At 40.3% G+C, this 27,371-nt stretch overlaps 8 protein-coding genes across 8 annotated transcripts; 5 read left to right on the forward strand and 3 right to left on the reverse strand.

The window, feature by feature from the left end:
* Positions 1 to 8,385: 8,385 nt before the first annotated feature.
* On the forward strand, positions 8,386 to 8,601 carry TrAtP1_009158 (uncharacterized protein; the record flags this gene model as incomplete). Its single annotated transcript, XM_014093477.2, has 1 exon — positions 8,386 to 8,601. One exon carries the CDS (start codon positions 8,386 to 8,388, stop codon positions 8,599 to 8,601), a length of 216 nt encoding a protein of 71 aa, XP_013948952.2.
* Positions 8,602 to 8,686: 85 nt separating this feature from the next.
* On the forward strand, positions 8,687 to 9,292 carry TrAtP1_009159 (uncharacterized protein; the record flags this gene model as incomplete). The annotated part of the gene is made up of 1 exon (XM_066114183.1): positions 8,687 to 9,292. One exon carries the CDS (start codon positions 8,687 to 8,689, stop codon positions 9,290 to 9,292), a length of 606 nt encoding a protein of 201 aa, XP_065970277.1.
* Positions 9,293 to 9,565: 273 nt separating this feature from the next.
* TrAtP1_009160 (uncharacterized protein) lies at positions 9,566 to 10,213 on the reverse strand (the record flags this gene model as incomplete). The annotated part of the gene is made up of 1 exon (XM_014093478.2): positions 9,566 to 10,213. The coding sequence occupies one exon, from the start codon at positions 10,211 to 10,213 to the stop codon at positions 9,566 to 9,568; it is 648 nt and encodes a 215-aa protein (XP_013948953.2).
* Positions 10,214 to 10,947: 734 nt separating this feature from the next.
* TrAtP1_009161 (uncharacterized protein) lies at positions 10,948 to 12,114 on the forward strand. The gene is made up of 2 exons (XM_066114184.1): positions 10,948 to 10,976; positions 11,032 to 12,114. Exon 2 carries the CDS (start codon positions 11,321 to 11,323, stop codon positions 12,110 to 12,112), a length of 792 nt encoding a protein of 263 aa, XP_065970278.1. The 5' UTR covers positions 10,948 to 10,976; positions 11,032 to 11,320; the 3' UTR covers positions 12,113 to 12,114.
* A 132-nt stretch (positions 12,115 to 12,246) lies between these two features.
* Positions 12,247 to 14,407, reverse strand: TrAtP1_009162 (uncharacterized protein). Its single transcript, XM_066114185.1, has 2 exons — positions 12,888 to 14,407; positions 12,247 to 12,793 (listed from the first exon to the last, which is right to left on the reverse strand). Exons 1-2 carry the CDS (start codon positions 14,327 to 14,329, stop codon positions 12,784 to 12,786), a joined length of 1,452 nt encoding a protein of 483 aa, XP_065970279.1. The 5' UTR covers positions 14,330 to 14,407; the 3' UTR covers positions 12,247 to 12,783.
* Positions 14,408 to 15,762: 1,355 nt separating this feature from the next.
* Positions 15,763 to 17,928, forward strand: TrAtP1_009163 (uncharacterized protein; the record flags this gene model as incomplete). The annotated part of the gene is made up of 8 exons (XM_066114186.1): positions 15,763 to 15,959; positions 16,014 to 16,210; positions 16,276 to 16,367; positions 16,419 to 16,526; positions 16,581 to 16,829; positions 16,882 to 17,273; positions 17,326 to 17,787; positions 17,847 to 17,928. The coding sequence occupies 8 exons, from the start codon at positions 15,763 to 15,765 to the stop codon at positions 17,926 to 17,928; spliced, it is 1,779 nt and encodes a 592-aa protein (XP_065970280.1).
* Positions 17,929 to 19,515: 1,587 nt separating this feature from the next.
* Positions 19,516 to 22,073, forward strand: TrAtP1_009164 (uncharacterized protein; the record flags this gene model as incomplete). The annotated part of the gene is made up of 4 exons (XM_066114187.1): positions 19,516 to 20,409; positions 20,469 to 20,738; positions 20,870 to 21,020; positions 21,090 to 22,073. The coding sequence occupies 4 exons, from the start codon at positions 19,516 to 19,518 to the stop codon at positions 21,971 to 21,973; spliced, it is 2,199 nt and encodes a 732-aa protein (XP_065970281.1). The 3' UTR covers positions 21,974 to 22,073.
* A 3,023-nt stretch (positions 22,074 to 25,096) lies between these two features.
* TrAtP1_009165 (uncharacterized protein) lies at positions 25,097 to 26,178 on the reverse strand (the record flags this gene model as incomplete). Its single annotated transcript, XM_066114188.1, has 3 exons — positions 25,097 to 25,537; positions 25,611 to 26,032; positions 26,097 to 26,178. The coding sequence occupies 3 exons, from the start codon at positions 26,176 to 26,178 to the stop codon at positions 25,097 to 25,099; spliced, it is 945 nt and encodes a 314-aa protein (XP_065970282.1).
* Between the last annotated feature and the right edge of the window lie 1,193 nt (positions 26,179 to 27,371).

The raw sequence follows: 27,371 nt of genomic DNA on the forward strand, positions 1-27,371 counted from the left end.
TAACCCTAACCCTAACCCTAACCCTAACCCTAACCCTAACCCTAACCCTAACCCTAACCCTAACCCTAACCCTAACTCTAGCTACTAAGTACTACTAAGAAACTACTATCTTATATTTTAAGTATTATATATCTAGAATATAAGATAATTATTAAATATAAGATTAATTACCTTCTCTTAATAATTACCAGATGCCTTAAGGATATTAAGTGTAATATTATAAGCCTTAACACTTGCAATATTATACTAAGATACCTATAGTTAAAATAAAGTAACTTACTAATTAACTAGAAAATAAAATAAATACTCTAAGAAAAAGATATTACCTAAGAGCTATAACTAAGCTATAGAAAGGGCAAGGAAGGTAAAAATACACCTTTAAACCCAAAAATAAAATCTTTTATATAATAAAATAAAATAAAAATAAAAAAAAAATAAAACCTAAGAGAAAGGTTAAACTTAATATAAAAAAATCACTAGTACTATTATAATATAACTATAGAAAAGTTAAAAGAGAATAAGTATATATTAACTAAGTTATTATATAAGTTAAAATAGAATTATAAGCTTTAGATAAAGTATTATTAAAAGTAAGGGAAAAAGAGAAAAATAAAAAACTAGAAGATATTCTCTAAAAAGCACCTTAATAATACTAAAGGAAATATAAAAAACTATTTAATTTAATATTAGAAATAATATAACTACTCCACTTATAATAAAATTACTATATAAATCTTATAAATAAAAAAATAATAAAGTTCTTTTTAATTTATAACCTTAGTAAAGTAAAACTTAAAACACTTTAAGAATAAATATAAAAATAGCTAAAAAAAGGATATATTAAATTATCTACCTTATAAGCTAAATACCCTATTATATTTATATTAAAGAAAAATAGGAAACTTAAACTAATTATTAACTATAGATAGCTAAATAAGATTACTATTAAGGATTAAACCCTATTATTACTTATTATAGAAATTTAAGACTATTTAACTAGTATAAATTAGTTTACTGCCTTAGACCTTAAGGGAGTATATAACCTAATTTGCATTTATAAAAGGGATAAATAGAAAATAGTATTTAAAATATGCTATAAATTATTTAAATATTTAGTAATGCCATTTAAGCTAATTAATATACTAGTAACTTTTTAATAAATAATTAATTATATACTATAAATATATATTAATAACTTTATAATTATATATCTTAATAATATTCTTATCTTCTTAAAAACCCTTAAAGAACATAAGAAACACATCTATTAAGTATTATAAATACTATAAGACACTAACCTATTAGTAAAACTTAAGAAATATAGTTTTTATATTTAAAAAGTTAAATTCCTAGAACACTTAATCTTACTAGAATAAGTCCAAATAGACCTAGATAAGCTAAAAGTAATATAAGAATAAAAGCTACTTAATATAAGAAAGGGCATATAAAGCTTCTTAGGTCTAGTAAACTACTATTAATAGTTTATTAGGAACTATAGCAAGATTACTAAACTACTTATAAATGCTACTTAACTTAAAGAAGATAAAAAAGGTAAGAAGAAATAAAAAAGATAGGAAACTTATATACTAATCTAAAATAGAAAAAGTATTTAAATAACTTAAAAACATACTCCTTAGTAAACCTATACTTATTATATATAATCCTAATAAACTATTAAAGATTAAAACTAATTTATTAGACTTTGCTATTAAAGGAGTACTAATATAAAAAAATAAAAATAGGAAAAACTATTTAATAGTATTCTTTTTATAAAAACTATATAAACTAAAGCTAAGATACCTTATTTATAATAAGGAATTTATAGTAATTCTTAAAGTATTTAAAAAATAAAGATATTATTATTTAGGAAGTAAGTATAAGGTTAAGGTTTATATTAATTACTATAATATTATATACTTTACTAAAACTTAGAAACTCTTTGTATAATAAATATAATACTTTAAAACACTTTTAAACTTTAACTATAAACTTATTTACTGTAATAGCACTGCTAATAAATAAGCAAATGCCTTAAGCAGGAAAGAAGAACACTTTAAAGAAATTCTAGAAGTCTAAGCCTAGATTCTAAAAAAGAATTATAAAGGAAACTATAAATAGATATAAATTAATACCCTATTTATTATAAAAGAATATAACCTTATACTTAATAAAATAAGGGAATATATGTTAAATATGAAACTAAATAAACTTCCTAAAGAAATAACTATTAAAGAAGGACTACTAAAATAAAAAGGAAAAATCTAGGTACTACTAGAATTACAATTAAAAGTAATCTAGGATTTATATTATAGCATAATTACAGTAGCACACTATAGTATTAAAATAACATGAAACCATATAGTATACTATTATAAATTTCTAGGGATAAAAAATAAAATCTTAAAAGTTATTAAGAAATGTAATATATGCAAGAAGATAAAAGACAAGAGGCATTAGCTATATAGGATATTATAACTAATCCCAGTTCTAAAAAGGAATTAGCATACTATTATATTTAATTATATCACTAACTTGCTTAAGTTAAAAGATTTATTAATAGGAAAACACTTTAATAGTATCTTTATTATTATAAATAAACTCTTAAAGTAAGCATATTTCTTATTATACAAGAAGGCGTATACAGCAGAGAACCTAGTATATCTTTATATAAAATATATATTTATAAAATATAAAATACTAAAAGAAATTATATTAAATAAAGAAAGTACCTTTATATTTAAATTCTAGTAAAAACTAATAGCTAAACTTAAAACTTATTATAAGCTAAGCACTATATTCTACTTATAGATAAATAAATAAATAAAATAAATAAATTAAGTTATTAAAGTATATTTATAATATTATATTAATCTCCAGTAAGATAACTAGGTTAAGATGCTACTAATTGCACAAATGTAATATAATAGCTTTATAATAGAAACCACAGGAGTTACATTATTTTACACTAACTATAGGTTTACACTAGAAGCCTATAGACCACCTTGTGATAGACTAAATGCGGATAATACATATATTCTTGTAAAAGATATAATCTAATTATAGGAAGAACTTAAAGTCCAACTTGAATTCTTTAAATAACACTTAAAAGAATATACAGATTATATAAGAATTAAGGGATTAACCCTTTAGGAGGGAGATATAGTTTATTTACTATAATATTTATATAATAAAAAACTGCTAAATATTAAAATAAACAGGCTAAGTAATAAATTAAATTTTAGAAAACTTAAACTATTTAAAATTCTAAAGAAAATCAGTAAAGTTAACTATAAGCTAGACTTACCTAATAATATAAGATTAAAAATAGCTATCTTTTATATATTACTACTTAAAAAAGCACTAGTAGATAAAGAAATAGGTAAACTAATTATAGATAAAATAATAGTTTAAGATATTAAAGAAGAATATAAAATTAAAAAAATACTTGCTATATGCTAAAACCCAGAAATAAATAATATAAAGTACTTAGTTAAATAAAAGAAATACCTAAAAATAGAAAACTTATAGGAACTTAAAGAAAACTTTAATTCCTATGCGCTAATAATAAAGTTTCTCTAGTCTTTAGGAATAATAAAAAAGAGTTAAGTAAGAAATTAAAATTAAAAAGATTTACCCCCTGGTAGTTTTATATAATAAAAAGAACCTCCAACTCTTGCCGCTTAATATCCTTAAGCTTATCTAATAAGCTTAGGCTATACTACACTATCTCCTTACCCTTAGTATAAAGCTACTATTTCTAATAACATAACTGCTCTAGACAATCTAAAGCCTTATCTATTTCAGCCTAAGCCTTATAAAAAGCCTTATAACACTATAATAACAAAAGTTTAGCTAACTCCTTAGCTAAATCTAAATAATAAGACTCTAAAATAATATAGGACACTATAAATTAGCATAAAACTCTATTATAATAAAAATAAGAACTTATAAGAATTAAGAGCTACTCCTTAATTATTACATAAGTAACTAGCCCTTATATATTTACTATACTTTAAAAAGTAATACTCTGCTATTTAACAGCAAAGCCCCCTAAATAAGCAATAAGAATAAGATATAATATTAAAACCCTTAATAGCAACTAAATCTGCTAAATAATAATAATAAAAGGTTAGAAGGGAAGCTGGAGAAAGAAGGTTAAATATTGCATTAATAAGAATTTAAGGAAAAAAGAAGGGAGACACATTAACAGGAACAGAACAACCTAGTTATAGGCCTTAAGGACAAGATTAACAAGAAGGGAGCATTATATTATAACCTAATAACACTTAGTTACACTAGCAGGCCTTAGAAAAAATATACTATATTCTAAATAACTAACTAGAAGAAAGTAATTACTATACTATAAGTAATTACTCCTGCGCTTACTAACACTATCTTAGTAATTACTATAGTAATTACTACTATAATTATAATTACATATAAATAAACTGGATATATAAGTTTACTTCTTTATACTCATTTAAATAACTTAGATAGCTAGTTATTAACATAGAATTAAGATTACAACATGCTTTGCACTTCTACTATCTAGTAACATTATTTACTATTACCTATATTACTTATTAAATTTCCTAACCGCTCCGCTAACATAAACCTAGAATCATTTACTAGGTTTATCCCTTGGGAATCTACCCTATACTAACTATCTAGTGTACAGTTTGTTATATTATCTTATAAGTTTTCTTAGCTTATAGTTTCTTTAGGTAGTACCCTAATCTGTCCTTGCTGCTTTTATATATAAGATATAAGTTATTATAGCATGCTGTCTAGCTTAGGTGGGTATATGGTACTTCTGTAATAGTGTTTATCTAAATCTTATCCTTAGTAGTCTTAGGTTTCTTCTTATTTTTCTTAGTATAGTAATAGCTTTTATTATAGCCTTTCTTACTATAGAGTCTATAGGTTATTTTAAATTAGCAGTTTGCTTTCTTATGGCTTTTCTTACCGCAAGTGTTATAGATTTTGTTAAACTTTTAGTGGTTTAAGGTATTAATATTTATTCTTCCTAGTTAAGTTTTATTATCTTTAGTAATATAGTCTTTTTATTTTTTTCCTTAGTTAGCCTAAGGTTAGTGTTAAGTAGTCTAGCTATTTTTCTTATTCCTTTATTCCTGCTTTTATTCCTATTATTAATTATTAATTACAATAGCTTCTTAGGTAAATGTAGTAAATATAGTTTTTTATTAATTAGTTTTATAAATTTTATCTTTAACTTTTAACTTTAGGCTATAATAGTATATTTTCTTTTTTAATTCCTTAGTTTAATTAACTTTACTAAGTAGCTGGATAAAGGTTAAAGTGTGTTTATAATATAATCCCTTTTGCTTAAGGTTTTTAAGTTTCTTTTCTACCTCTTAAGCTTTATTAGTAATTCTAAAGGATCTTTCTAGTTGTTCTTTAAGGTTTTTATATTTTTTAAAGACTTCCTTTATAAGTTTACTTTACTAAGCTAGGTTATTTTTCTTATCTTTAAAGAGTATTTTAAATTAATTAGCTGCTATATCCTTAGTGTGTGTTCCTGTGTATTAGATTTATTTTTTTAAATTATCTTCTAGGAATATTTTTAAATAATAGTATTTAAAGTAGGTTTATAGTTTATTAAGGAATTAGTAGAGTTTAGTAGTATTTTTATTAAACTTTTTTAGTTATTTAATTTTTAGGACTTTTCCTAGTTTTAGTTTATTATTTATAGGGATAGCTAGTGCTACTATAGGTACTATAATAAGTGCTACCTAGGGAGCTACCCCTAGTGGGTTACTAAGTTATTATTATAAGTTATTAATAGTTTATTAATCTGCTTACTATTATATATATAAGTCTTAGATTATATATTTTATATTTTTTATATAAGTTCTAGCGCTTTATTTTTATTACTTATATTATTTATATTCTTATTTAAGAGCTTCTATTAGAATATTTTACTAATTATAAGCTATCTTTACTAATATATCTTTAAATTTAATAATATTATTTAACTAGTGATTACTTAAAGCTTAGCTTTTGTAATTAGTGTTATATTCTAGGATATTAAAAATTAATATTCATATTCTTAATTCTATATTACCCATAAGGTCTAGTAATTATTTAAATAAGAGTTATTAATATATAATAAACTATACACTAGATAGTTAGTATAAGATAAATTCCCAAGAGATAAACCTAGTAAATAATTCTAGGTTTATATTAGTAGAGCGGTTAGGAAACCTAATAAGTAATATAGGTAATAGTAAATAATATTACTAGATGGTAGAAGTGTAAAGTGTGTTGTAATTTTAATTTTATATTAATAACTAGCTATCTAAAACTATCTTTAAATAAGTATAAGAAGTGTATATATATTCTATTATTTACTAGTATTTACTTTTCTAAAGTAAATATTATTTATATTAGGAATTTATTTACTAGTGTTTACTTTCTTAAAGTAAATATAATCCTAATTAGCTATGTTAGCTAAAGGTTTCTCTGTTGCATATACCCTGTAGGTTCATTTATTATAACTATAAGTTGTTGGGTTATAATAGTAATGCTACCTATTAAAAACCTCTGCAAGCTTATTAATAGCTTTAGCCTATACCTAGAAGTCAAGTGGTTCAGGGGTTAAATATAGCTAATTATTTACTTTATTATATTCCAAGCTCCCTACTATATTCTCCGTCTAGCCCTAGCTCTAGTAAAAATATACTTTAATAGTAGTAACAGCCTAGGCACTATATATAATCTTTATAAAATTTCCCTTATCTTACTAACTTATACCCTTATTAATAAAGCTTTAGTATAAACTATTTACATAGCCCTTATTTATTAGCTAGTTCTTTCTCTTTCTTTATTATATAAATAAGATATCTAAGGGAAGCTTTACAACTATAAGCAAGTGCGCGCTAGCTAGAGTTTAAGCAGATAGCAATTCCTTAATTATAATATCTCTTCCTAGATTAGAACCTTAAATAGCTTTATTACTTAGACTTATTATACCTAATAATATCTACTGCTACTTTTTTAGTAATTTTAATATAGTGGAATAAGTGTTAAATAATAATTGCTTTATACTACTATAGGAAAGTAGCTTTAGTGTTACTGCAATTTTAATTTACTTAATAGTAAGATTCTATATCTAATTCCTTTTCTTTAAATAGCTCTTATTTATATACTAAGAAAGCAGTAAAGTTATTCTATACTAAAAGATAAATATAAAAGTAGTAATTACATCCAGGAGTAAAGGTAAAAGTAGATCTAATTTATATTTAAAAGCAAGATGGAAATAACCTACCTCTAGGGCATAAAAAGGGAATTAATTTACACTAAGCTATAGTAAGCTGCAGAAGTTAATAGTCTACCTCTAAAGGCAGAAGTAAGTCTATTTATACCTAATAGCAGAGGTAATATAAATTTACTCCTAGAGGCAAAAAAGGATTATTAGTATATACTTATAAAGGTTAATAGTTTACCCTAAGTGGCAGTAGTAATAGATTTTATATATATTTATTTATAAAGGAATAGTCTACCTCTAGAGGCAGAAGTTAGTTATATTTAAAAGCAGAGATGGAATTAATTAATCTACCTTTGGAGGTAGAAGTGAAGTTAGTTTATATTTAGTAGTAAAGTTAGTCTACCTCTAGAGATAGAAGTGGGGTTACTATATTTAGAAGCGAAAGTGGGACTAATTTGCCTCCAAAGGTAGAAGTGGGAAGAAAAAAAAGGCTACTATAAGGAACCTAACCCTACCTTAATGAGTCGGGGCCCTAGAGTATAATAGCTAGTTATTAATATAAAATTAAGATTATAATATACTTTATATTACTTATACTTTAGTAATATTTATTTACTATTACTTGCATTACCTATTAGGTTTCCTAACTGCTCTGCTAACATAAACCTAGAATTATTTACTAGGTTTATCCCTTGGGAATCTACCCTATACTAACTATCTAGTGTACAGTTTGTCACAATGCTAATACAGCAGGATTCTACTAATTACACAAGGTCAGTTAGTATTACATTAAAGCTTCTCTTTAAGCATGATTGTTTGCATGTGCAAAAACTCCCCCCCACCAGCGGACCCCTGCATCTGGACCCTGGCCCTTGTTTCCGTTCCCTGTCCAAGAAGCGGATTCAATAATAGCGGGTATGCACGAGCGTGAAATTAACAAGAGGTGGATAGTGAAGGTCGGATCACATCCGGTGATATCCGTTGATGATTCAGCTCGGTACGAAGAGAAGTAGGTACATGTGTTATGGTGTTATCTTCTAAGTCTGCTCATTGAAACTACACCGAATTCTTCCTCCGCTCATCTTCTCTCCAAACTCACTCATTTGCAACTTTCACACATCACAAAGTGGTCGACCTCTTATCAAAAGTTATTCATCATGCAAGCCAGTCTTTTGATCGGCTTACTCCTCCTCGCTACAAAGGTCTTGGCCGGTGGTTTCGCCGGTGCACTGGACCGTGTGTGGCTGTTCTATGCCTACCAAATCGATGAACTGAACGAACCAGCTCAGCGAACACTTGGGAGAAAATGCAAATCTTGGGACCCTTCAACAACTAAATGCAGACTCAACAAGAAGACTGGGCAAGAATGGTGAATAGAATGCGAAGGTTCTATGCCCAATTAAAGATGCAACTTCAGTGACCTTCTCAACTTCCTTGGTGGTTGCGGGAAAAAAAGATATGTTTGCTTCAGACGAACATGGCACCCTTGAGGATATCAACAGCACAGATCCCGACCCCGAAGAGACTGCGAAGAAGGTGTACGCTCACTTCTTGTCTCAGCCTAAGCCCAAGGTCCCCGATTGGCCAGGATACAGGATGATCTATCAAGGTAATGAGAATTACAATGCTAGCATCGACAAGGTTGGAAAGGTGGTAGAGAAAGCCGCAAAAGCTGGCAAAAACACGGGAGACAACAAAAAATTGTTTCAGCGCTTCGCTCAAACTACCACCCAGATCAAAACAGCCAGAGTGGGCGATCACGGCCCATATCTCATTGATGCAGCGGAAAAGAGGCTGAATCCGCTAGGGATTGATGTAGTGAAGGATAGCGTCGGTTCTTTGGGCCACAACCCGGCTGATCCTTCAAAGGCATGGCAGACGGTTGACTGGGAACAGACCATGTCGGGGGCAATTGCTGGCGGGGAGTACAGCGAGCTGGAAATTTCAGTGGTTACAGATCATGTGAGGGAGGACTTCTATTCAAAAGAAAAAACAGCTCGCGACCACCGAGTGGTTATGCAGTCTTTTGAAATAGCTGAGAACAAGGCCAACGGGTGTATCTGAGAGTGGCCTACGGAAAAGGACAAAGAAGGAACCCAGAATGCAGATAGTTAAGAGACATAGTCTAAGGCTTTTCATGCCTGTTTGTTTATTGTAATCAATTGGGATCTCTTGGCGCTAATAGAAGACAGCTATTTATATCGGTGAAGCAAATGTAGGACGACAAAGATGACTGCTCTCACTTGTTTAATAATGACAAGCGTCGCTCAATCTATATCTGCAAGCTCAGATAAATCTAAACCAGTGTAGTTGCGAAGCATAAAATGGTGGTCATCGTCAAAGCTGTCCATATCCAATACTCTTCCCCCCTTGCTGCCAAGACCAATCATATGCCATCTCCAGCTGAGGACCAGTCAACAAGAGCCCCGTATTGAGGTCAAGGAACCTGACATTTTCCCGGGGACACTCTCCGTATCCAGGGCCAGTCCACGTTGACCCCCAAGCCAAAAAAGATTCTGCTATAGCCAGCTGCAGCTCCCGCAGCGACGTAAAGCTCTCCAGAATGACATTGCTGGAGCGGCCAAAGACCTCAAACACTAAATCCCCGCGGTCCCCAGTCGGTATCGTGAACCTAAGCCGCCGAATCTCAGCGTCGTGTGGCGAAAGTCGGTCCAAGTTATCATCCTCCACGCAGATCATGTCTTGTTCAAAGTTGACCCAGATATACCGGGCTTCGGATTCATCAGGCAAGGTTGTGAAGAATGCTTTCTGATATGGAGCACATTGACGGGACTCCTGACACACATGCATGAGAGCAGGGGGCGACGTTGGCGAAGCAAAGTCATAGTCCCCAGTACGCTTCCATGGCTTCATAACCGTCGGTGTTATGCTGATGTGGACGAGACGCGGACGAGCTGCTAGGTTCCAAATCCGAGTGCGGAGCTCAGAGGGGAGACGCGGGAAGTGATGAAAGGTGGTAGCCATTATCGAAGAATCGATTTCTAATCCAGGTCGTCCCGCAAATGGCTCTATTGAAGTTACGGCCAACAGCTTGTTGCAAAGAGTAACATTTGCCGTGAGTTCGGTCCGATCAAAAGGGGCCCGCGAGTCCGAGAGCCCGCGGAAACCGATGTGGCAATGCTTCTTGCGTTGTTGGTTGGTATGTAAGTCAGTCTAGCCAGGGCCCATATGAGTTATGTTCAATGTTGTTGACGATGTTTAGGTCCAGTGTTGATGAGAGGCTCTGGGTCGGTCCGGTCCCTAGGCCAATATTATAACGAGTACATCCATGCTCAGTGCATACTAGCTGCGTTGGCAGGGGCCTATAATTAGGGTCCTGATGTTGCGCCAAGCAGCCGCCATGTGCCACAAGCGCCCTAGCCTAATCGCAGATTGGCACCTAGGGCATCCGAGCCCCGTAAGGCGGCATAGCAAAGATCCTCCAGGGGCATCGGCGCGATGGATCTTGATGCTATAAGCGCGTCCCACAAGCTCCGCCAGCGCTGCCAGTAGCTGCATTCAGGTGGTGCTCCGTAACGGTTCGCAAGTTGCACAAGGCTTGCCACCGCTGTAAACTTCACGACCAACAGCATGTGCAGTAGCTGACTCTTGGTCTGAGAGAAAATTTGTAAGAGCTCAAGTTGACACTTAACCCAATTAGGTACCTAGGTAGTAGTTGTACATAGTAGTCACGGTCGCAAAATGTCTCAACGGAAGCTCGCCGAGATCGTGATATGTTCTTTGCTCTGTAAGTCGCACAGAGTGGACAAGTGGATGCTCGGTCGGCTCTGACAAGGTTAAAGGAAATGTTTCTTTTTTAACTTATTTCTCGGCAATGTAACCTTGTATCGGTAGGGCCTCGGCCACCTCTACTCCTCGGGCTTTGACAGCTGAGCTTCTTCGTGTCGAAGAATTTTCTTGCCGACCAAGGAGAGTCCAGTTGAGTTTGACTCAGCCATAATAGTCCTGCCTTGATCACCTCCGTCTTTCTTCCTTTCCATTCTTCAGTGTTTCTCTGATATCCTTTACCCTTGTTTCCCTCACAACTTCACAAGCATAGTTCAACAGTGAAACTACTCGCTCTTCTTTACGATGAAGTCTGGCGTTGCTCTAGCTCTTAGCTGGGGCATCACCTTGACTGCCGCAAGCCCTCATCCTGAGCTTCAATGGGATCCAAACACCATTTCTACCTGCAGGGAATGGTTCAACAATGCTGGCTCAGATACTTGCGAGTCTATCCGCTCCATGCTTGGAATCTCTCCTGAAGATTTCCACAAGTGGAACCCTTCTGTTGGCGTAGACTGCAAGCCGTGGAATTACCAATCGTACTGCATTCTTACTGAGGAGAAATGGGCCAGTTATACTTCAACACATACTACCACCAAGGCAAAAACAACTACCACCTCCTCCTCATCTACGCATGTGCCGTCTCCCACTTCTTGGAACGCCCTGGGATGCTATACAGATGATGATGCCAAGTATCCTGTTTTGGAAAAACAAGTGAGCAGCAACGACGCTGCGCTCCAGATTGAGACGTGTGAGGACCAGTGCTGGAAGGCTTCCAACGGTACTGTTCTGTACGCTGATGTGAAGCAAGGCAACCAGCGCTGGTGTGGTAGCTTTGTCGGCGGACAGACGACCTGGAACCAGACGGAGTGCAACAGTCCATGCAGTGGGAACAAGCAAGAGATTTGCGGTAGTAAGGGCAGAATTAATGTCTTTGAGCCTGTAACTACTACTGCCAAGTCGAAGACTACTGTAGCTGCTAGCTCTAAGATTGCAACTATTACCAGCTCTAAGACTACTACAGTAACTTCGAGTACTACAACTATTACTACTTTTAAGCAATCTTCTGGAGCAGTTAAGAACCAAGGTATATTCTAGACCAAAGTTTGAATAAATAGTATAATAGTACAAGAAGCACTTGTATAATAATTTGTTCCATAGATCCTAGGTTATTACTATAGGGTAATAGGGATTTCTAAGGGATAAATATATATAGTTTATTATAGAATTCCTTGTATTATTATCTAGTTATTACACCAGCTCTAGGATTTCATATTTTGATATACTACTAGTAAACTCTTGGGTACGAAATTCAGATAATCCAAAGCTATAGCAGCGCCCTACATGCTCCCAGTACCCGCATTTGTCCCTGATTACAGAAGCGCTATCATTCTTGTACATCAAGCAAACCTGATCGGCCGTGTCAGTCCCAATGGGAACAATGCACAAGTAGCCTTTCGAGGTTTCAGCAATGCTGGTATAATTGAGCTCTCTGATCTCCAGAACAACACGAAGACAAAGATCAAGTACAGCTGGGCTGGACCACTTACCATCCCAAGCTGGTTGAAGCAGCAAAGAAAGCCAGCCCTCTACCCATATCAGTGTCTCTACACTCAGGCTAGGAAGATAAACTTTCTTTACCGATTCCGCAAATTGATATGGAGACGCTGTTGAAAAGCCCAAGCTTTGCAATGCTTCCTCCGGTTCCAGATTCACCACGCCTGTTTCAGGCCCGTGAATCATAGCGCGGACAAACCCAAAAAAGCGTATCATGACGTGCTGATCCTCTGGATTAGCATCGAGTAGTATATCCTTCATGAAAGTGCGAAAAACACTTTGTAACGCAGGATGTCCGCTCGGATGCAACACATGCCTTGACAAATATGAAACAACAAACTCCAACAAGCCATGTTTCTCTTTGATAAACTTGACTTTATCAACTTCCACAATGTTATCTAGAATGATCGCCGGAACAAAGAGGCTCAGGTTTTTGACTTGCGGTAGAGGTGTATCTTCTGGGAAAACCCTTGCATGCGCAGTTTTCGGTGATATTAAAATATGTGGAGTATAGATCTTTCCATGGAGGGGGAAGTTTGGGATCCATGACGGGAGGCTGCGGGCTAACGCTATATTTTCGTCGTTATCATCGACTTGTCCAATCCCAGCCTCACCCAGCAAATCCAGGTGATTGAAAGTCCAGTCGGAGTCCTCAGTCTGCAGAGCTGTTACTTCATCTAACCACCAAGCCATGAATTTCGCATACAGTATACCCAAAGACGAATTAGTGGAATAATCCGGGTCGAATCCCATCTTGGTCAGCCCCATGGTACCGTATATGAGATCCCTTGGATCTGTGGCCTGAAGATCGCTCCCCGCACATGAAAGGACAAGCCTGGAGGAACGACTGTTGTGGTCTTGAGTCCTCGCGGAATAAATCCGCAGAATAGCCTTCCATCCCAATAGATTGTCGTACGTGAGGAAGTTCCAGACCGAGGGAATAAGCCAATGAGGACGTCTAACGACTTTGTCTTTTGCAATTTGTTTTGTTCCTTGGAACCACTGAAGGGTGGCGAACAAAGCACCGGGATCGAGAGTATGTGATTCCGAAAAAAACAGAAGACTTTTTGCCAAAACCAATTCCTGAACAACCCATGCGCGACGCCAGTATGGCATGTATAAAAACTCTCGGAGAAGTCTCCAAGACTTGTTAGCGTCAAACTGGTCATCCGGTAGTCCCACATCGGCCTCAATTAGCACCGAGTGCTTTTGCATCCAATTCAAGCTGGTCTCAATCGTGCAATTTTCATCGAGGTTCCTCACCTCGCTATGCACAAGATGAAGAGTATCAAAGGTCACCTTCATTGCCTCAGTTGATGGGCCAAGGGAGCTCATTACAATTTCCGCCGTGGAATAAAGGGTAGCCATCAGCTTCACTTGTTCTTCCCGTTCTTTGACATCGTTCTGATTGATACATAAAGCGTCTGCCCAGAGACGAAATTCCACTATTGGTCGGCACGGGAATTGTTGTCGCCAATGACATGTTATATGTCTAAGGGCTAATGCAAGACTCGAGGTGACTGGAAAAAGTTGACTATTAACTTCAATGTCGACTTTTTCAGCGGCATTTCCCCAGAGATATGATAACGCTGTGAATGGGGGAGAAGTCTCGAGTGCGAACGTCGTCAGCTTCCATGTAGTTCCATTTTCCAGCGATGCAGGTGATAATAGTCGAATTTCGCGCAGAGAACTATCTAGCTTCTGGTAAACGCTGGACGGCATTATTTCGGAACCAAGCTTATAGCCAGGCTGTTGCATCTAGCATTGAGGCGGATTAGCGATAGGTTTTGTTTGTGTATTGTCAAGTATTTGCGAATATCAGTTCCTTTGTAAATTTTATTAAGGAAGTGCTTGCATATATACATCACATGTAAGCACTATGCTCTTAAGGATAGCTCCAAAGTTAGGATCGGAAAGAACTGGCAATAACACTGTGTCCTTATTGACTTATCTCTTAGCGCTAAATTTGGTGGATTGATGCATTATATAGTTGAGTAATGCATTATATAGGTAGTTAATATAGTACGGTAGATTATTTTAAATACTGTTATCAGTCAGCAGGAAGTTTGTGCGATATCTAAGCATTGTCGCAATGAGTCAAGAGACAAACTCTATATACTAGCGACATTGGGTTTTTCCCGAGTGTAAACATGGATGGAGATGCAAAGCCAAGATTCCCTTTACACCAATCAACAAACACGGCAACTCTAACACGACGCTTCAGCTCTAGCCGTCATCCGCGTGTCCCACTTCCTAATTCAGCAAAATGACAAAGGGGAAAAACGCAAGAGCTCGGGTTAAACTTACAGCTCGGCAATGATCCTATCACAGATAATGGCCTTACGGGTAGCTGTAACGCCTAGCGTAGACAATGCGCTTATTCAACAGATTGTTCTTACTCTGAATAAAAGACGACAGAACGCTCAAGTGTCGTTTAGAGGACCAAGTGGGGTGTCTCTTATGGTAATCCTTGCTTGCAAAGACGCGAAGCGCTCCCGAGCGGGGTAGCCTCCCGTGATACCCTTATTTCTTCTATAGTTATCTAAGTAGGATTTTCGACTTAAGCAAGCTTATATGTACGAACGCCTCTTAAATGGCTGAATTGCTGAAGATAGAGACCATGACATGCAGGATAGACTTTTGCCGAGACGCTACTTGGCTACCCAACGTAAAGAGTAAAAAGAGGGCACCAATAGTTATCACCAGTTGTCGTACAAGCAAAAGGCCCCTCAGAAGTCTAGTTATGCCGCTTTGCAAAAATTTGTGGTCTTGCCTATGTACAACCGAAACATAGGTAGAAGCCAGGGGTGGGCAGCGCCAATTTTGGTCAGGGCCAGCATAGTTTCTTCTTGATTATCTCTACTAAAAAGTAAGGCGAATTACAACAGCCCCTGTTGCTAGCCGGATACTACAGGACGACCTTCGGAGACCCCACCTCCGCACGGCATTACCCGAGTGAGTTTGTATAGTCGGCTTCTGTGGTTGAGTTCCACTAGCTGGAGTGTTGTGTATTACACGGTTCGACGTGTTACAAAGCCCAAGGATTGTTCTACTAGATCCACGAGCTCTACGGCGTTCGATATAAGACCGCATGAGCGTCCCCGATAATGACCCTCGATGATCCAGAAGGTAGTATACAGCGCCGGCAAAACAAGATATCCTGATCATCAACCACTTCTATTGTACTTACCATGGATTACAAAGACAACTACAAGCCACTTGGGGCTATTACAACTGTTGACGAGAGTGATGATCGCTACATTGCCCATATTAACGAGGAGTTTGAGGTTGGTGACGGTGATCGCATACGCCTAAATGTCTTTCTTCCTCGCTCAGGGGGGCCTAAGTTCCCTGTTCTCATGACGGCAACCCCTTACGGAAAAGATGTGTATGTAGTGCTCGTATCATTGACCTCGTCATATCTCTAACATGACTGCCTTAGGCCTTTTATCGACAACGAAGTGTATAAAAGATTTGCAGCAGATCTTCCTGAGACCATGAAGAGCAATCATTTGTCGTGGGAGGCACCTGCGCCGAGCTGGTGGTGCCCTCACGGCTACGCAGTTGTTATAATGGATCACCGAGGTTCAGGTGCCTCCAGTGGCGCGTCGAGGCCGTTCAGCACCCAAAATTGGGATGGTAAGCGTTCCTAATTGGTCTCCTCAAGCGTTAGCATGAAATTACACTTTCTCATGCCAGTATAGATTACGCCAAAGCCATCGAGTGGGCTGCAGACCAGCCATGGTCAATTGGCAAGATTGGTCTGACAGGAATATCCTACTTGGCCCTTAACCAGGTTGGTCCTTTAAGAGCTAACCCGTCACTTTATGCTAACATTTAACTCAAGTGGCCAACGGCAGCACGCCAACCCCGAGGTCTCGCATGCATGGTGCCTTGGGAGGGCTTGGGTGACTATTACCGGGAGGGAGGCCGCCATGGCGGTATCTATCATAGTGTATGCGATGTCCGAGATTTCCGTTGGCCTTGTTGATGCTAATCTCAATTGCAGTTCATGGATGTCTGGTATCTCAGGCAGATTATGCGAAACCACTATGGCAACCGGAACAGGTCCAATGGTAACTGGGGCCCAACGTCACCCGAAGGCAAGCTCGGTGACTCCGAGTTGGAAGAATTGCACCAGAGGTTTCCAAAGTTCCTCCTTGAAAATGAATGGATCGATGACGAATGGTACAAAGATCACATGGTTGGTGAAAACTACTCTAGCATTCAGGTTCCACTGCTCAGTGCAGGCAATTGGGTAAGGTGAAGCGTACTGCTTGTCGCACTTTCTTGGCTAATAATATATGTAGGGCGGAATTGGTTTGCATCTCCGAGGTAATGTCTTGGGCTATATGCGAGCGAGTTCTCAGTACAAATTCCTGCGTATACACACTGGGCGCCATGATCTGCCTTACTACTTTGAACCATATATTACGTATCAAAAGTCATTCCTTGACTGCTTTCTCAAGGGGGACGACTATGACGGCTGGAAGACCGGCAAACAGGCCCCCGTCGCGTTTGCAGTTCGCCGCGGCACACAATCACCAGGTAGCATGCAAGGTGAACTGGAATTCAAGTTCCGTGACGAAAAGGAGTGGCCGCTCGCCCGCACAAATTATGAGAAACATTATCTTACTGCTAACAAGATGCTATCAAAAGAGAAACCCTCTGTTGAGGCTACCTTCTCTTACCAAGCACCAGCGTAAGTCAATTACAGACACTCGTATAGACACTTTCACTAATTTCCGATGCAGTGGGGAAGGTATTCAATTCATTACTCCAGTGGCCGAAGAGGAGTATGAAGTAACAGGGCACGGGCATGTCCGTCTTGCTGTCTCCTTGACCGATCATAAAGGCGAAAGCGAGCCAGACCTTGACGTTTATGTTGCTCTTCGAAAGATCAACGCACAAGGGAATGAGTCTTCGTACAGCTCTAGCCTAGGAAGCCCTACACCTGTAGTGTTTGGCTGGCTTCGCGCTTCACATCGCACCATCGACCCAAACCCATACCCCGACAGTTTCCACCTTCCAGTACCGGTGCCAAGTCACAAAAGGTCTGACAAGAAAGAGGTGAGAAACGGCGAGGTATACGATCTGCAGATTGAGCTTTGGCCTACAAACGTGGTCGTAGAAAAAGGTGAACATCTGGTGCTTGAGATTTCGCCCAAGGACCCTGCAGGCGTAGATCTCTTTGTCTGCCACGACCTAATTGACAGGTTAGTATCCCCATCTAGAACCACCTTTTGGGATAATTCATGAACTGATGATTGCCAAGGGATGAGAGAAAGCTGTGTGGAATGAATAACATCCATATTGGCAAGGACTACGAAAGTTATGTCGTCTTGCCAATTGTTTAGACAGGTGGTTATAATTAGATTGAGCGGAAATCTTATTTGTTTTCCATTTTGTACAGCTCTTACAGGACTGAATGAGCGCAATAGATATACTAGAAAATGTAATAAGATTAGCCATGCCTCCACATTTTCATTAATGGTAGAAGTAGAAATCTCTGATCTCAGGCCTGCGTTTGCATAAATTTATTGTGATCTATAACAACCCGTGTCTTAGAGCTAGCATTCTCATGTTGGTACTGTAGGGTCCTGTGAGTCTGAGTAGTGGTGTTTATTCTTCCAGGGTAAATTCAACTGCAGCGATATATGCCATTCTTGCATTATGTATTGGCAATCATAAAATGTCCACGGCAGAGAAAAAAATTGCCAGAGCTCGGCTGTCGCAACTTCGCTTACAACCACCAGGTGCATTCGGCATTGAAGGATTTATCCTTCAGCTTACCAAAACTCCATTGAGTCCCCGAGTGGGGTCACCCCGCTCGGGTCGCTGGTACCTGAACGGCGGCGGTCACAAACAAAGCCACCTTGGGCTTGAGCTTTTGTCTCGATCAAGGTTGATTCTTACCTGCAAATCGAGCCCTGTCAACAATCTTGAGCACAGCACTGTGCTGTAGGAGTCACATCATCGGGGCCGAAACTCCATGTTGCCGTCAGCGGACGGCCGGTCTCGCAGGGTTGGCTTTGAGCTCGACTCATGGGTAAACGTGTCTCAATATGCGTGGTGGCAATATTATCCATTTGAGGGTCGGGGCGCTCGCGACAAAGCATGAGTGATGGTTGATATGGGGCTTCATTTTCTCCGGATTTCGCTTTTACTTCTTACTCCGAGCCGGCCCGCTCCAAAAGCTCCATAGTCCTTGCACTCTAGGTTACACCATGCACCATCTACAACGATCACCCTTTACGACTGTCCTCGCCGCCGTCCTTGGGGCACTTCCAAATCTTGACTACACCTCGCCTCAACTGCTACTGGCTGGGTGGTCCTCTGCGAGGCGTTAACGCTCCAACATGGCTAGCCACGCCTGTAGCGAATGCAGCGCAACTTTTCGCCGTGCCGAGCACCTTCTGAGGCACAGGATGCGACATCTGGGCCAGCAGCCCTTTTCCTGCTCCCACTGCCGGCGCGCATTCTCGCGGAAGTGAGCCATCCTGTTGCTGACATCTAGGCTTGGAAGCCTACTAACCGTCTTTGCCAATGGCAGAGATACCTTGCAGCGGCATATCTCAGTGCACGATGCGAACCGTCAAGAGCGCCAGCATAGCAGGGTAAAGCGGGCATGCCGCGAATGCTCGCAATCCAAGCTGCGCTGTGATGGCCACCAGCCATGTAGCCGATGCCTCTCCAAGAATCAGCTGTGCTCGTATTTGCACCCTCAGTCTTCCCAGGCAAGTGCTGCACACGAGATGTGTACCTTTGCAAGAGCCCGTCTAACGGTTGCTCGCAGTCAGCTGACGATGTCCCACGACATCTGAGGACGCTCATCGATTCCTCTCCTCAGACTGGCCACTCAGGTGCCGAGCTGCAGGAATCACGACCAAAGGAGTACGGTGAAGAGGACCCGAGCAATTCCCTGGATATGTCAGGACACTCTGATGGCCTTTCCTCTCCGGGCATCCCCCCCGGTTGTGGCCGGCGAGCAGTTCCTTTCAATCCCGTCCGGGGACAGGGCTGAGCTGGACTGCTCAGGAGCATTGCAACAGGTCAATGTCCTGCATCTAGGCCTCGAATTTGCGTCTCTGGCCTCTGGGCTCCAGTCCTCTGATCCATACCCCCTCGACATGGCTGCACAGGATCCATCTTTCTGGGACAGCTTTCTGGACCTTGGCTCGCTCCATCAGTGCCCAAACGCCGGCTTTCCACAGGTAATGTTTCCAGAGAATTTCTTTCCTTCGCAAGCAGGCGCTTCGGTTTCTGCGTCGGACTCGAACCAACACCTACCGGAGTCTCGCGCACCCGTGCCGAGCTTCCTTGCCGCGAGAGCCAGCCCCGAGCCAAATTTGGGCCAAGCAATGAGGTTTGACGATTATATACAAAAGGCATGGAAAATTCAAAGTGCGAGGGTCGCCAAGGGACAGGCTAACCCTATCATAATGGGCACCTTTGATCCAGTACTCTCCTCGAGGGATAGTGACGACATATGGTGCCCCGAGGACCTCGCCCACGTCAGCCCTCTTCCTAGACAAAAGTACAATCAAATCGTAGCAAAGTTTGAATCCTTGAACAGCACGACCAAAGCTGGGTACAAGCAGTTTTCGACTGGCGCTTTCCCTTCCATTACTGCCTGCAACGCGTTTATGCAGCTCTTCTTCGAAGAATTCGATCCACTTTTCCCCTTCATCCACAAACCGACCTTTGACCCTGGTCACGAGCATTGGCTGGTAATCCTTGCTTTGGTGACAATTGGGTGTCGCTACTCCAAGATCTCTGCTGCCGCTGATTGCGTGGATATTTTCCAAGAATTTCTTCGCCGTGCCTTTCATGTCGCAGTGCGTATACAACATCCTCATCAAACCTGTAGAATTAGGAAGCTCACGATGTGAACAAGATTGAAGAGGACTACCGGGTAACGCATGAGCCATGGTTAGCTCAGGCTGGTTTACTGAACCAGATTGGTTTGCAATTTTCAAGTGACCTCAGGCTCACTGAGTCTGCCCAGTCTATCCGTAGCCTCATCGCATCAGTATGCCGAAAAGTCAATTGTTTCAACGAAGTAGGACCACGCGTTCATGGCGTTGACCCCAGGCAACCATGCACGGAGGCATGGAGGCTGTGGAGTCGTAAAGAGAGTATGTGCCGGCTGGCATATTCGGTCTGGGTCAGTATGAGCCACTTTATGCGTCCACTTCCTTTCCATTGTGAGAGTATACGGCTCCAGCGATTTCTCTCCTTTTTTTCCCCCCTTTAATTCGTCGCTTGTCAAAACTCACTAACGAGTCTCGATATCAGCTTCTTGATAGCCAGAATGCTTTATTTTTTGACCTGCCACCAATCATCCCGACAGATTTGCTTCGGCTGCCAATGCCCGGCACAGAGGAGCTGTGGCGGGCTTCTACCGCAGCTACGTGGCTTGAAGTCCTCCAGAAGCAAGGCAAGGACGGTAAGTCATAGAACCCAAGGTATGATATCTATACTGTGGTATGGCTAAGCAGTTATGGTATAGGAGCAGATCAGCCCCTGAGCATCAGACAGGAGTTAAACAATTTGTACAGAAACAAGACGTACTCGCAGAATCTCGGTGATTTCTCCACCCTGCTCCTTGTTTTGGGTGTCTTCCGAACTGCGCTAAGGTACCGCCACTGTCTGGAAGACGGATTCTGGTCACCACCCAGTTTTGCTGGAGACGGCCTGCAACCTGATAATGTCCAGGATATAACGCCAGAAACGTTCCCAGGCACTAGCAGAGCCATGGAATACCTGCGGATACTATGTTCGGGGATTGAGGAGCTGCCCAGGCTGTCTTCGCTCAAGTCTGCAATCCTGATACACCATCACTCGATCGGCATCCTTCTCGGTATATCCATAGGTGAGCTCTTTTGCTACTCCGGATACCGTGTATCGAGCGATGATATTCTCGAATGCCAAAACCGTCTCCGGACTTGGATACGACAACGCGGTGGAGAGGCTCGCCAGGTCGCCTTACACGCGGGCAAGCTGTACGGCTGCATTCGTCATTCCAACATGTATGCGTATTTTGAGGGCCGTGCGATGATGGCTTCTTGCCAGGCCCTTTGGATCTACGGAGAGATATCCGGTGCGTCTGCACAACAGAACGTTGAGCGAGTTCTCGATCAAAACCAAGTAACCATAGCGCCAATATTTCGCCTGGACCAGAAGAATAGCCAGCACGACGAGCAGACCTGGCTGGAACGAGGCGCTTCGATTCGCCCCTACCTGGCGGGTGTGGGCTGTATCCTCGGCTCGGATGGTGCAGCGCGGCTTATCCAGGAGGTTGTCCGGGTCTTATGCGATGCTCCTACTTGGGGGCGCTGTCTAGCCATGGGAAAGGGGCTACAATTACTCCATCGAATCCGGTCGGTAGCTGCCTCTTAATACATGAAGCAAAGATTAGAAATGACACATATACCATTGCTACCAGCAGGATAATAAATATGTAATTATACAGATGTCTGGACTCGTTTTACTATAAGTGCAATTTACTTTTTAAGAATCTGTGCAACCAAACCCACCTTTCCGTGCCGGAGGTCGCAATCTCCCCAATACAAGCATCGTTTAGTCAGGGTGAAGCTGTAATGATGTCATCTCAGTTCATCGACAACAGCTTGATCAACGATGCCACGAGAAAACGGATCCGCCTGCATGAAATGTCAGGGAAAAAACAAGGGCAAAAAGATTGTGCGACGATCTCAATGAGAGGCGTCGATAACACCCATCAGTGCGTTCGGTAGATAGATATAATGTCTTGTAGTCAATGAGGATGAAATAGAAAGCAAAGGAGTAAGAGTGTGAGTCAATTATTGAAAGGTGTACCGTGCTGATACTGAGCTACGACCATGAGGCTAGCAAAAGAGAGCAATGTCATTCTTGAGACAACCCTGTAGCCTCGAGGGCAATTGCTTCAGAAAGCTCAACATATGGAACAAGAACACTTCTGGGGTCGTTATACGTAAACAGAGTTCCAAGCTCATTCTGTTGCAACGCTTGCGAAACTAACATCGAGTCTAAATATGCTCGCGCCTCTACAATCGTTGCATTTGAATCCCATCGGGTCGCCCAAGCATAGCGGTTATCAAATTTCAGGCCTGAGAAAGTTCAGCAAACCTACAGGCCACGTATATGCAGCTGTAGATATTCAGCCACAATAAGGATAGGATAGAACCGACCATTCTTGCAGTAGCCTAAAACTTCTAGCTCCTGCACACTCCATTCTTCATCTCCCCCACCGATGATATTGATCAAAGTGAGTATTATTGGTCTCTCTTCAGAGCTTGTAGCATCGATTCGAGCGAAGGTGGCTTCGAGAATAGTACGATTGGTATATTGACCCGCAGCAGGATGGGTACCCTCAATGGTCCAGTTCACAGCTGGTGAGACATGAGAGAAGAATGAAGCGTATGAAGAGTTAGTGCCCGTTAGGTTGGAAAAAATGGCCGTGATCTGATCTTTGGATGGATATGGCGAAGCATAATTCAGCGTCGGGAAGACGAACAGACAGGAGAGAGAGTGCTTCCAATGCATGTTGATTTGGAGAAATAAAACAGAGAAGAGGTTGTTTGGTGTGAGAGATATAATTGAATGATAACAGCGAGTGTTCTGAAACATTATTGAGATGGTGACTTTATACCTCGATCAAGATCAATCTGCCGATAGATGCGAGGCGCGTCCCAATTGAGTGTCATCCCGGAGCATGCAACACGCAAGCTAGAGACCGACTTCAAGCCGATCACCGTTTTGTTATAATGCCAAGCATCTCGAAATGCCGCTCCCGATGTCAGGATAAGATCGAACGCACCGGGATTCGCCTTGTTAGTACCTATCTACCTTAGCATGTTGCTAAATTTAGGCCTTCAACAGTCTCAAATTATGGATCAAATCTATTCTAGCAGTTGGTTTCAAAATGAAGCCTCTCTGTCAGCTCAGATAGTCTCGAAACAGTTTCCTCATTAGGTTTTCGATTGATATATGGAGTCTTTCAGACAGGTCATTGAAGTTGCTCGAATCAATTTCCCTTTTCGGACTAATGGCCATCGCAGCCCCCTGAGCATGTGTCACAAAGGACTCTTGTACCTTTCCTTTTGCCATATAAGAATTGTAGTAGATCTGCTATGCCCTTTTATGCAAAGCAAGCATTGTTTCCAACTGCATCTCAGTGTCGTCAAGCACACCACAGCGAGACATCCGAACCACGAAGCCCAACATGGTCAACTATCGAGGGGCCGTCGCTATTACATCCATTATCATATACGCAATTATCCTTCCGCAGACAGTCTACGCTCTTGCTCGTAAATATTTCGCTACCCGATTTCCATGGTTAGCCCTCAGTCTATTCGTAACCCTGCGAATTGTCGGAAATGCTTTTCAGCTAGCCTTGGAAAATACAAAGAGCGGCGGCGGCAATAAGAGCCTTGTGATGGGCGCGGCTATCTGTAACACAATCGGACTAGGCCCATTGCTGCTCGCTTCAACGCGTCTTCTAATTCAACACAATGCCTTCATCCATGTGAAAGCTGACCCAAATCAAATGGAGCGTGCTTTATTTACATTCGAGCTATGTACAGTAGTATCGACTATCGTCACGCTCGTGGGGGGGGATACAGTCTTTCAAACCTGCAAACCTCTCCGGAGGTAGCTTGGATGCTACAAGTGCACTCAAAGTAGGAATCTGCCTGTATGTTGCGACGTTTGTCTGTATAGGGAGTGCAGCCGTGGTACTCTGGGGTCAACACAAGAAAACTCCGCAATTGAACACTCATCAAATCAGCCTAAGCATTACTTTAGCAATGATGCTGGTGTCTGTATTACTGCTGGCTGTTCGCGCTGCGTACTCTCTACTTTCAATTTTTGACAAAGACCCAAAGTTCTCTCCTCTCGGGAATGGAAACGAGACAATTCAGCTCTGTCTACAAGTTGTCCCCGAATTGCTTATTACCGGACTTTATACCTCCATCGCTTTGTATCTGCGTAATGTGGTACCGCCTGCTCGAGAGAATGTTGGAAATAGTCAGGCAGGGAAGTTTAGACAAGTCCTTCGTTATACTCCATTTGTTCATTGGTTTATTAGATAATTCGGGGTTATGAGCCGGTTTGCTTTTGCTGCTAAAGTTAATGAATTGGAGGATACTACAAATTCTCAAAGATTAAACTGAGCCTGATTCATTCATACCTTGAAAGTTGGCTATCCGTGTTGCTTGTTTTTTTGTTGATCTAGGTTCAAAGATAGTAATTATGCTATACCAAAACAATTTAGATAAGGTCCAAGACATTCCATTGGCATAAATGTTGCCTCCTCAGAAATGCGCTTGTTAATTTCACATACGCCAGGCCAATTCGGATTGAACTGTACCTGGGCTATGAAAACTGACATAATTCGCGGCGCACATTTGTCCTGTGACAAAAGGGACTATTTCCTGAAGCAGCGATAGAGTGCTTGAAAGTCCAAAATGCTTGGGGCAAATAGCGCCATATGTTGGGCATATGAGTACTGCTAGTTTGAATCTAGTTCACAGAAAACGTTTGGCCAACAAGCTTCTCGCTCAGCCCCCATAGCTTCTCCCCAACCTCACTACCCTTGATATGATCCAGCTTAGCCGATTCATCCATGATCTTGCAGTCCATGAGATATTCACCAGGAGTAGTGGAGAGCGTTGGGTCCAGTGCAGCCCTAAGAGGTGTCGACGCGCCACAGGCAAGAGGCTTAGGCTCTTCAAACGGTGGCTTATCTCTACCCTCCCATGCTTTATCATACGCTTCCCCTACAGAAGCCCAAACATCATTGTCGACGGTACTCTGCAGATTTGTTTCAAGAACCAGACCAGGGGTGGCGGAAAATGAGGTCGCGTTGAAGCTTTCGAGCTTTTTCGATAGAACCTTAGCGAATATTATGTTTGCCGATTTTGCTTGGCCATAGCCTAGCCAAGGGCCGTATTCCTTTCCATCCTGAAAATTATAATCATCAAACCGAACCCCCCTGGAAGATATACCCGTTGCTTGTGAGGTTAATAATGCGAACCGGAAGGCTGTGGTCGCCTGATACGGCAGCTGCGGTTGAGGCCTTTGTTATGAGCGGCAGGAGCAAACCCGTGAGTAGAAAGTGGCCGACATGGTTAATAGCAAACTGTGCTTCAATATTGTCCACCGTCTTCGTAAAATCTTTGGTCGCCATGATACCAGCATTGTTAAAAACGTAGTGAATCTGGTTGGTCATGTCTGCAATCTCTTTAGCAGCCTTGCGGACAGATTCAAGAGATGCAAGATCTAACTGAACAAGATCAACTCTGATGGAAGCATTGAGCTTGTGTAATTCTGCGGTAAGTGGTTGTATTTTGACTAAGTCACGGCCGGCCAAAATGATATGAGCTGGGGATGCGCCCTCACTAAGATCGGTTGCAATCTTTGCTCCGATACCCCCAGGGCTAGGGCCAGTGATTAAAACTGTCAAAGAGTGTCATTAGTATTAGCAATACATCATCCACTGATAGCCACGGAATCGACGCACTGGTTTTCCCATTGACTCTGTCAGAAAATGCCCGTACGACTGAGACACCAGTCGTGTCAAATCCCCATTCTACATTTGACATTGTGGCCGGTGAAGCTTCCTTGTTTATGAGTGAGAGAGCTGTTCAAAATGAGCGTTGCAGAGTCAAATATTGCATTGAACAAGTATTTGCTGTATTGAATATGTAAATCGCTCGCTGCTTATATAGTCTATTTGCGCAGCCCAATAGTCTTGTGAATCATGAGGTAAAGACATGGATCTTGACCAAGACTCAGTGAGCGGCTTACTGACAAATCATATCGAATATATAACATCTTGATTTATAATGAGAAATTATTACTAGTACTGAGAAGCTGCGAAGTGTCCGCTTCTGCCCCCTCTTTTCTGCTCCAGGTGTCTTCAATCCGCTCCTGTCCGCTCCTGTCTGCTCACATCCGCTCCGGTGCCGCTCCTGTCCGCTCTCTGACTTTCCCGCTTGTACAATATTACTGTAGGGGTTACAATACTCCTATCAGTCTCATCTGAACACATCTTTTTCCCTTGTCATTTGTTGCCGAGTCTTACGTGCCAAGCTCTATTTCTACCTACGCTCTTGCTAATGTAGCAATCAAGGGATATGCTTGTCGTTTGCCCAATTTTCTGTGTATTGAATAAACTATCAACGGTATTCACTCACAAATATTCTCCAAATTGTTGTGCTTTGACATTTTTCCTTCTTCTTCCCAACATGATGACATATCGAGAAAATCAGATTTGTTAAATGGATTTGTTATTTTGATTTGTAAGGTATGTTGTTGATATGAATTCTAGTATGTTTTTACCTGTTTAAACATCTGCTTTTGAAATTTATTCCATGCCTGCAAGCATCTCTTAATCTACTTTTCTACCAAGTTACATGTAGTTTTATAGCTTTGATAGCTTTATCCGCCATCAACTTCGGCTATGAAGATGTACTTTACATTATTACTAGGACGTTATGATAATTCTGTAATACAAGGTTTTACCTGTTGGTCCTATATGTAAGCTGTACAAGTTTGTTTTAGTAATGCGGAAGCTCTTTGCGACAATTAGGCCGCGTTTATTTAGTCGAAAAACTTATAACCTGTTTTGCAAACTACTAGCAAATAAATCTATTAGTCACTATGAAAGTTGCAATATAGTAATTCTCAGCCTAAGCAGTTACTAAGTCTAGAATAAGCTCACGATAAATCTACCGCTTAAACGAAGGGTTCTATCAGGCTCGAGCACTAAAGAGCTTGTAGGTGTTGTGTGAAT

This window comes from Trichoderma atroviride, chromosome 5 (assembly GCF_020647795.1).
Source record: "Trichoderma atroviride chromosome 5, complete sequence".
In the NCBI taxonomy this organism is placed as follows: domain Eukaryota; kingdom Fungi; phylum Ascomycota; class Sordariomycetes; order Hypocreales; family Hypocreaceae; genus Trichoderma; species Trichoderma atroviride.